We start from the raw sequence: 10,663 nt of genomic DNA on the forward strand, positions 1-10,663 counted from the left end.
AGCAAAGTGTGGTGCAGAAATCCAGCAGTGAACACACAGCAGGACGAATGTCTGCACGACATGTCCTGAGTGTAAGAGCAGCACTGAGTGAGAGTCTGTGCACAGCTCTCATCTAAATATAGACAAACTAGCGAGTGTGTCATTTCATTTCACACCGGACTAAATAATATCCTACCCATGTGGCATGTCTACGCCTGCGTTTCCTCCCAACACAAGCTGAACCATGAGTCACAAACTGGCAATGGCTGGGGGACATAACGTTATAAAAAACAAACTAAATTAAAGCTGTAAATCTGCAGACTTGTTGATGCCGTCTTTCTGGAAGTTATTGAGGAAGGTACAAGCTGTGGTTATTCTAAAGAAATATATGACTTCATGTTAAAGTTAAAGACACTCTGTGGAGTTTTGGACAATGCATGAGTTAAACAGTGATGTAAACAATACAACATATTGAAAGTATAGACTGTGGAAAAGGTTCATAAGGAAGGAAATGCAAGAGAACAAGAAAAACTACTTATTAAAAAAAACTTGAAACTCCAACGACTGATAATCACTTGCACAAGTTAAATCCAAAGTTTTATAAAGAGTACGGTTTGAGTGAAAGTGAGCATACCTCTGAATAAATTAGACTTGGCTTTTACTGCACGAGTTGCAAAAGAGTTTTTAAATCCATGCTGTGAATGGATCTGGCCCTTCCTACATCCAGGACATGGTTAAACCATACACCCCAGCACGTGCACTCCGCTCTGCATCAGCCAAACGGCTCGCTGCACCCGCACTGCGAGGGGGACCCAGGTTCCCATCAGCAAAAACACGTGGGTTTGCTATCCTGGCTCCACAATGGTGGAATGAGCTCCCCATTGACATCAGGACAGCAGAAAGCTTACACATCTTCCGGAGCAGACTGAAAACTCATCTCTTTCGACTCCACTTCGAGCGATAGAATTACTAACAAAGCACTTATATACTAAAAAAGGACTGGCTTATCTAAAGCCTGTTGAGTAGCACTTGAAATGTTTTGTCTCTATGAAACCTGATGTACTTATATGATTCTGTTTTCTTCTAGTTTGTATCTTCCTGGTCGAATGCACTTATTGTAAGTCGCTTTGGATAAAAGCGTCAGCTAAATGTAATGCAATGTTTTGATGTAGTTTAGTTCATCTTAAACTTCAATTCATCAACACTTTTTATCTGATTGTCATTCTTCATTCACTGTGAGAGCAGCGGAATAAAACAAGGTTTCCTACAAGAACTTAAGGTAACACAGAGCGAGTAGATAATATACAAGTTTACAAGTTATCGACTCGGCTGTATTCAAATATGAAAAGCCCACTAATTCGTGTCACTGGATGTGTAAAAGAGTATCACTAAAGACACAATAAAATACCACATGTCCTAAAAGATATGTTGCTCATTAATGCCGACGGCCTCTTATATAGAATGAATTCCTCTGGATATAGATAGAAAATAAAATGTTAAGGATTGGATGTACTATGAAGTGTAATCTAACTTGTCTTACAGTAGCTATCACTTATCAAATGTAAAATGATAACCTTCTGATCTGGTAGGATAATAGATAATATGCGATTATTCTCTCTGGCTTTCTAGTTAGAGCGGAGCACGACTCCTGACTTTTCCTTGTGTTTTTATTTTTATTTTGTTTTTTATATATATCTGTTGTAATTTATTGTCGTTTATTGTGATTGTAGGAATGTGTTTTTATTACATGTACAGCACTTTGGCTCGACCAAAAATCGCTTTTAAATGTGCTATATAAATAAAACCTGATTTGATTTGATTTGATTTAGTGCTGTCCAAATACACCATGATACTTACAAATAAATAGTGATATTGGCATCATATTAATAATACTCATACGATTATATTGAGTACATAACGCAGGGCTTCTTAAATCATTACTGGGTTTTTTGGCTTTCATACAGTTACGGCCCGTCCACACAGCGGCGTGCGTTGAAAGCTTCACCATTCACTTGAATGGGCTGACGTCACTTTTCGCCAAACTGCATTGTGGGAAGCGAAGCGGAGCTTTGCTGGCGTGGCTCGCTGCAAAAGTTGAGAAATGTTAAACTTTTGAAGCTTCTGAAGCTTCGGTGGAAGCGTCAGACAATCAAATCCCGTGTATGCAAATCTGTCAGTGCAAGCGCTAGCCAATCAAACCGCGCGTATGCTGGGAGAGACACACCGCAGGTCATTTCCTCATATTCCAAAAAATGGAGCAAGCTTCAACGCACGCCGCTGTGTGGACGGGCCGTTATGGTCACAAAATACTAACGTGGAGAGCAAGTCTGAAGACAATTTGTTTTCCAAAAAAGCATCAAAATGCAGAAAAAGCTAAGTTAAAAAGGTGATTTTCCTTCAAATGTTCTAATCATTGCTTTGTATATCTGAGTATGAATGAAATGCTACAGCAGAGTCTCACCCTCTCATTATTGCTCTAAAACACCTCGTCACAAATGTCATTTAGTGGTGAAATGTAATCAATAATCTCCTATTCGGCATCACAGAGCATCCAAACCATTGTAAGCAAGTCTCTGACATCAATGGAAAAACCTGACTACTTTCTCTATTCAGTGATATTTAAATGGGGAGCTTCACACAGAAACCTCTCTCACACCAGCACTCACCGATACTGAAGACAGAGAGCTGGGACATCATGGGGACTTTGTAAATGTTGCCGTCCCCCCCGGTGAAGGGCCTCATCTTGGTGTTCTCCGGCAGGAAGCGGGACTTCCACAGACCTTTGAAGTAGATCGCGTTGACAGCCACGAGTCGAGTGAGAGCCGGGTCCAACATGTCTGCTTTGATCAGGCTGGGGATGTGACCTGCAGAGGTATGCAACACGAGAACAGTTTTTATATTAAGAAAAGACAAAAGAAGTCTCACAGAGGACGAGGTAAAAATGCAGCAGCATATTAGGACATCAAATTGACCACAGTTTAGTGGAGTTTGTTTGCTTTTATGCACAAACAAACTATAAAAGGACTTGCCAGTTAGTATACTGTATAAGGGCCTTTGGGTTTAAAGCTCCTTTAAATATAGTATATAAATCGATCAGGACAAAAAGAGAGAGGGTTTGTTCCTGAAACTTTCAGAGTCTCTTTACACAGAGGGGACACATGTTGATGTATACATGAGAGTAACACATGCGTCACTTCCGGGCAAAAATGACGGCTCCGCCCACTTTTGGGGGATAACAAAGCTGTCATTTGAATGGCGGTCAATACAAATTGTGAAGTTTTTGCCAATCCGATCAGAAATTTAAGAAAACCGTGGATTTTTGGATAATTTTGCAAGTCAAAAAAATTAAAATGTGTCGTAAAACTGTGAAGTTGTTTGTGTGTGAAACCGCTCAATGAACTACATCTCCCATCTCGCACCACACACCAAGACGGCCGTCACGTTGGCACATTTCACTTCTTTCTTTCAGAATGAGGCGGATTCTGGGATTTGTAGTCTTTCTAGTTGCGTATTTTTCATAGTCTTATATTTCAACATTTTTACGACAAACTGTGACTTTTTTGACATGGAAATTATTATTTAAGATTGACAAACATCATATGTGTCATTCATGGCACAATTCAAACGGGATCGAAAGATACGCTTTCTCTCCCCATTGACTTCAATACATAATTTTCCGAAATAATGTCCCATGAGGTTCCACCGGAAAGAGAGGGACTTCGCCTCTATAGGGCTTAAATGTACAATGTGCCATTTTCTACCACTAGGGGTCTCAAACTAATAGCAAAAGACGTGGGTTTGGTAAAGTAGCGTTTCTCATTGCATTGGTTAGGATAACTTTATTGTTAATTGTTCAGGATGTTTCTACTAAAAAGCCAAGTAATCTGCAGAGACTTCTTCCTCTCCAAAACAAACAGACTTGGTGAACACATCCTGTAACAATAAAGCAGTTTAATGTTAAAACAAATCTGTGTTTCCTTGATGATGATAGGCTGCTGCGAACATTTCCTCAGCTTGTTTCTCTGATAACTTTAGATTAAGGCTTAGAAATGTAATGAAAGTCATGTTAACAGACTAGATATCGTCTGAAATGTTGGATATGGTGATACATCGAAGGGAAAGTGTTTCTATTCCTGGTTTCAAAGGCTGCATTAGAGTGAAGTGATATACATTTGCCTTGCCCATTGTATCAACATTACTGATGGTTATTTATCAAAAATGTCATAGTGTACCCAAAGTCATCACTACAATATCATCATAATATCCATGCCAGGTATTTGGTCAAAGATACTGTGAGGATATATCATTTTTGTTCCCAGCCCTTCTTAAGATCCAGACGTTCGTTTACTAAAATCCTTCATTGTAAATCTCTTGCAAATGAAAATTAAAGAAATATCAATACAAAAACTGAATGCAAAGAGGGCGATGGAAACCACACAACTCTGTCTTTTGTGAGTGTATCGATGGAGAGACCCTTAGTGTCAGAGTTAATACAATAACATTGGTACAAAACTGCCTGGCACTATGAAATGTTCTTAGTTTTTTTAACAAAGAATGATATATAACAATGTAAAGATATATTCTCACACCTGCTTTTACAAAGGGCTATTTAAGAATATGTTATATTATCAGACAGCTGTTATGTTAATCCACGTCTCCTACCTTTGGTCTTATTGCTGACCCACTGGTTGATTTCATCTGCAGCTGCGTTGGGGCTGCTGAAGTCCAGCGCTCTGCTCTCACACTGGAAGTTTGCTTTGTTGGAGGACAGGAAGGCCTCTTCCATGCTGAAGCCCCGCTGTCTGAACAAGGCGTTAGCTATCAGCACGATGTCCTGGTTGGACTTCGCTATCAACGTCTTGTGAAGCTTCTTCAACATCCTGTACGGGCCTGAGCACAGAAAGTACATGTTTAATAGAGTGGTGCAGTGACGAGTCCTAAAACCAGGAGGTGAGTTAGCATTTCCCCACTTCCTGTTCCCTCGTCTCAGAGCCAATGGGATCTCTCCATAGGATTTAGGAAAATAGCTGAAATAAGGTCTGTGGTTGAAACACATTGAAGAGACGGATCACGTTTTGTTCTACGATATTAAATCCATCAGCAGTGACCCCACTGGTGATTTCTGAAGAGTTGACGTGTCTGAAAAACGATGGTTGTTACCTAGTGGCTGAATAGGACTACAGAAGTTGTGGAGGCCGTTGTACGTCATTACGCCGAACACGTAAACATTCCGCTAAGTTTGTTTGCCCTGTTCTGCTTGAAAGCAAGTCCCTGCCTCCTGCTAACTGTTCAAACAAACGCTTCAACTCGTACAATTTAGAATCTGTATGTTTGAATATGGATCTGAAGTTGGCGTGACGTTGAAGTCGTGCTGCTGTACTCGGCTGTAGTTCCTTTATAGCATAACGTTAGCATTTTGCTTCTGGACATTAGATTTATGATTTGAAAATGATAAAAGTAGGGTAGACATGTGTAGATTATCCGGCTGAACAAAACATGCATTTATCAAACAGGTTTGTTTTCCACAGATCTTATTTCGAGCTATTTTCCAAAATCCTATGGAGAAATCCCATCGCTTTGTGTCGAGGGAACCAGCAGCTTACTTCCTGGTAAATACGTCACCCCTGCACCGCTCTATTGTTATTATTTATGATTTTCAATTCAACTCAAATGTATTTATTTAGCCCAATATCACAAAACACATTTGTCTCAGAGGGCTTCACAAATCAACAAACACGAATGATAATATAGTAAAATGACAAGATAAATGTGAAAATACCAATGAATGGTTACAAACACAATGACACAAATACGGTTAGAATACAATAATGAAGGGTCAATGAGGATGTTTAAAAAGGGAGTTTAAAACCAGTCCTAACTGTACGCTGTACTAAAGAGGAAAGTCTTCAGCCTGCTCTTAAAGGTGTGGACACTGTCTGCCTATTTCAATAATAAAGGTTTGGCCAGTAGTGCTAAATATCTTGTTTTTTTTGGAGTGTGAGTTGTAGAGTTTTGTGGAGACATTTGAACCCAAACCATAATCTTTTCCTCAAACTAACTAAGACAGCTAGTAATCCTAAGGCTATTTCTGCCAGAAAGCCCAACCCAGAAGACAAACTTCTCCCGTGTGCAAACAGTTGAGTTAAGAAGAGGCTATAACAAGGTCTTTGGAAATGTATTTTTAGACATGCCATCTTATCCAAACCCCTAGGAAGTGAGCAGGCAGTTGAAGCAAATTTCCGTAATGGCCAAATAGTGGTACTACACTCCCGTTATAGTCCGTGACGTCACTCTGGCCCAAAAAACACCTTTTCCCATTGACTTACATTGGGAATGAGACCTCTGTAAAAGCAGCGTTTACGTTTTTTTTGCCAAATAAACTACCCAGTACAATCACTTGTATAGCCCTTGTGTAAATTAGTAGGGTCTAAAAGTTGTAATTTGCACTAAAAGCCGACTCAAGAGTTATTTCTCTCTCCATTCATTTGACTAAGCAGAGAGCGGGAGATCATAGGCTTATGGGAGAACTGAAGTGCACATGCTCTTTAAGGAAGATATTAACTTGTTCAATCTACAGTCGCTCATATTGTCTTCATTTACCACTGAGCAACTCTTACAGGAATGAACGGTCTCTGCCTCGGACGCTGTATCCAGTTGTCTTTATACCTCCATGATCCAATCACATTATATTGGACAGGAGGCAGACATGTCTACGGCCAATAACTCGGCAAAACTAAACTAAACACTTTACTGTAGATCTTGTGTTTTAGAAGTCTCGGCTAATATTTCTGTCTAAAGTCTGTCATAAGGCCTTCATTAGTTTCAAACGGTAAAATTACCAAAAACAACTGTATTTTTAACTATACCTTTAACCAAATCAAAAACATTTAGGCTATTTTGTGTGTGTTTTTTCCTCTAATTGGAGCCTCTCACTTTAAAAACTTCCGGTTTAGACTGATAATTAGCACTTTTTTTTCAAATGTATTTTGGGGTTAGAGTCCCTTTAAACTAAGTATTTGAAGGCTCATCTGATTGCACCGACTTCAGTTCATGTGAAGGGCTAATGGACCAAATTGAAATATTAAAACACTGGCAGACAATCCATTTTATCAGCAGAACTTTCTCTGTTTTTGTTGAGTTTACCTTAAGTTGCGTTGTTGGGGGAGCCTCAAAATACTTCCGTTCATCATAGCCATTGAGCACACGACACTAAAACCACCAACAAAAAAGGGTCTTTACCGTTCTTCTTGTATCGCAGACCGCTCAGGATCTGCTTCTTCGTCTCTCCGTGGGCTCCAGGCAGCAACATCCCCAGGATGGAGGCGACACCGTGGGGGGAGAGCACCACATTCTCCAGGGGTTTGGTACTGACTACTTGCTGGAAAACCTGAATGCCCAAATCAGAGCCACGTTCTGCGTAAGTGAGAGCCTGGGACTGAACGCCCTTATGGCCTACGGCAGTCAACGCGAGTGCACACAGGCACAACAGTGAGAGGTGCATTTTCATCTCTGCAGCACCTAGGAGGAAACACACAAAAAATGTAATATTAGACGCTTTTTGATTCAACAACGACCACATCTGTTGATTTGTTCTCTAGCAGACACACATTGTTGTTTACATCTGAGTTTCGTTACAAGACATCTAAAAAACAACAGATTTCATAAAAACAAGCACTGCAGAAAACAATGGTTTCATTATCGATTAATTGGTTGGTTTAAATACGGTTAGAAAATAAGAGAACATTTCCATCTTGCTTCTTGTCCACTGTAATGTATTCAATACGATATGAAACTGAGAAAGAGATGTAGAAAATAATCTTCATTTTTGAGTGGCTGAGCATCATTCTCTAACACTTTTGCCTGAAAACTGAATTTAATGATTAATCAATTATCTAAATTGATGGCGATTATCTTTCTGTTGATCTACTAATTGTTAATTGGGTCTTTAAAAGTACTTCAGGGTATATTTTAAACCTACAATAATGAATAAGGCAGCCTAAAGTGTCAGGTAAAAACATACCTTGATGCATACAATACTGATATTTGAAATGTAAAAAAGGCTGTATCTAAATAGTGCCAGATTGAGGATGGGCAAACCATGGAAATGGAAAATAACACGGTGTAGCAACAGTGACAAATTGATGCTTCACATTAATTATAGGGTAGCTGGCTGACATGATTGCACCGGTTTTCATGGGGTCTGTTAGAGCCCGTATTTTTGGCGATGATGAGTGATGTCTGTAGTCAAGAAGACCGTATGAAAGGACTACATTTCCCAGCGGCAGACCCTAAAGAGACCGACATTTTAACAGTTTATGTTCCCGTGAAAGTTATACAAGCCTACACAAAGAAAGAAAGACAGTTTTATTTGAGTTGTTTTGACTATTGTAAAGGCCGGTTTTCTTTGTTGAACGTGTGAAAAGTGTGTTATTGTATTTGGAGTAAACGCACATAGCACCATATCAAACACCATCAGAGGCCAAGCAAGTCATCCAAATGCGAGTCAAATGAATCTGATTAGAGCCGTCTGTTTAGGCGTCAAAGTGGCTTGATAGAAAGGAAGGATGCAACGAAAAGGTTCAATGCTGTGTAAAATCTTTTGGATATAAACCTTTCAATAGTGTTTTATTGTCAAAGTGTATCGATTGTTTTTTATCTTCACTGTCTACTGTATGTTTTTCTACTTTTTAATGCTGTTTTAATTCCATTTTGAGAGGTTTAAATTCTAGTATTGTTTATTTCTACTCTTTAATTTATACTTATGTGCAACGCCTTGTTTTTTTAATACTGCTGCAACGCAAACATTTCCCAATTTGGAATCAATAAAGTACCTCTTATCTTATAAAATTTCATTTCCTGGACTTCCTGCAGTAACTTTGAGGAACCACTAGAGGTCACATGTTGAGGACTTGAGGATTAGTCCAGCTACATCTCAAATGTAACGATCTAAAGCGAGTTTGATTCCGTGTGATTTGTGTATTTATTCATTTCCCTGTACAGCACTTTGGTCAGGAAGCTTTATTGTTTTGTATAATTGGGTTTCCTTTAAAGAAAGTCCAGTATGTTTCCTCTCCTTGACTCATCATGGCACACCAGAAACCTTTGCTTTTCCTGAGGCAATAAACAGAGCAGCAGGATCTGACTAACTCTTACTCACTCACTGTTTGATTACCATCTTCACATAAACACCTTACTCACTGACACTGGGCTCTTCTTTCATTCGGACTGAAATTAGACCAATTACAGAGCACTTTAGGAACATTATGCAGCACTAGTCTGCACCCCAATGAGGGAGAAGGGATGTAGTGTGCTGCTTCAGAGGACATGTAATCATGCTTTAAAGTGGATTTACTGGTTAGATTTCCAGTTACATCTCACAGATTTTTCGGGGGGTAAAAAATGGCAGTGAAATGACACGCAGTTCGTTTTATGGCCACCCAAACTCCATTTATACAAATCTGGCAATTAAATCGACTTTGTTTTACAAAATTACTTCAACTCCTGTACTAATAATACTTTTTTTTGTGCAAAAAAAGTGAGCATTTGTTAGAATAAAAGCTGTAATGTTAAGCCCTGGTTCCCAAGCTTTCTTCAGGTGACACAATAAGAGGAAATGGGACTTAGTTCAAATATACAAATAGTTTAAAAGAGGATACACAATATGCAGTTGTTTGGGGACTGTGTATAATCTACAACGGGTTTTGTTAGAATAATGCACCAGGAAATTCCTTTCATCTTGGGTGACTTTACTTTTCCTGAGACAATACATAGAGTCTATTCACTCACAGCTGCAGGAGGCTAATTATGTTGCTTTCTTTTGATGGCAAAATTGCAGGAAAGTTGACCAAAATAGAGTAATTTTGCTCAAATATAAGTGGTAGTAGGATGCACAACACGCGGAGAGTGGGTGGTAGTGTTTGTTAATATTTATGACGTGTTTCTCACTGTTTAATGTACAGAAATGGAGAAGTAGCACCAATAACAAAAAGCCATTTGTGAACACCACCATGCTTTTCTCATACAAAACCCTGCACCTTGTAATGCTGAATAAAAAAGGAGCTCAATGGGCGTGTGAAGTGCACTTTAACTATTACACACTGAACGTTTTAGACCCTTTTTAGTACATAAATTGCCTTTAATGTCACAGTAAGGTTAACAAAAACAGTCCTTATTAACTTACCTATCACGAGGTGACTTTGTTTTCCTCCCGCAGGTGAAACTGTGAAAGTGTATCACTCCGCTTGATACTTTTAAAACGAGGAATAAATCTTCTTCCGCGATGAAATATAAAACAACGTTTATTTCCTGTGGAATAGAGAAGTGACTGCACCGTTTATTCAGAGAGAAGAAGACTGAGGAGTTTATTCGACTGAACTCCGCCTTCAAAGTACAACCGAACAAGAAGCGAGTCTGCGTTCAAAACAAAATAGTGCGATAAGTGATTCCGGTGACTCTTCAAAATAAAACCCACAGGTTGTCGATTAACGTTAACAAAAATAATATTAAAAAACTGTTTTAGACTTTTAATAATTTAACCTTTTGCTTACATGTTGTTGCTGTATTTAGGCATATTTAGTGCTGACATTTTCTAAAAAGCAAACATATTGACAGACAAACATGCCCAATTTAAAGGTGGGGTAGGTAATTTTGGAGAAACCGGCTGTGAGAAAAAATCTGCCACTTC

General features: G+C 39.0%; 1 protein-coding gene across 1 annotated transcript in view; it reads right to left on the reverse strand.

The window, feature by feature from the left end:
• The window catches only part of serpine2 (serpin peptidase inhibitor, clade E (nexin, plasminogen activator inhibitor type 1), member 2), an 18,171-nt gene extending 7,775 nt beyond the window's left edge, over window positions 1-10,396 (reverse strand). Inside the window, exons 1-4 of the mRNA XM_034122250.1 lie at window positions 10,160-10,396; window positions 7,219-7,497; window positions 4,642-4,869; window positions 2,646-2,843 (exon numbers count right to left, since the gene is read on the reverse strand). Coding sequence (XP_033978141.1) covers window positions 2,646-2,843; window positions 4,642-4,869; window positions 7,219-7,486 — 694 coding nt within the window. The 5' untranslated portion in view covers window positions 7,487-7,497; window positions 10,160-10,396. The remainder of the gene's footprint in view (window positions 1-2,645; window positions 2,844-4,641; window positions 4,870-7,218; window positions 7,498-10,159) is intronic.
• Window positions 10,397-10,663: the final 267 nt, after the last annotated feature.

Source organism: Trematomus bernacchii, unplaced genomic scaffold (genome assembly GCF_902827165.1).
Source record: "Trematomus bernacchii unplaced genomic scaffold, fTreBer1.1, whole genome shotgun sequence".
NCBI classification, from domain to species: Eukaryota; Metazoa; Chordata; class Actinopteri; order Perciformes; family Nototheniidae; genus Trematomus; species Trematomus bernacchii.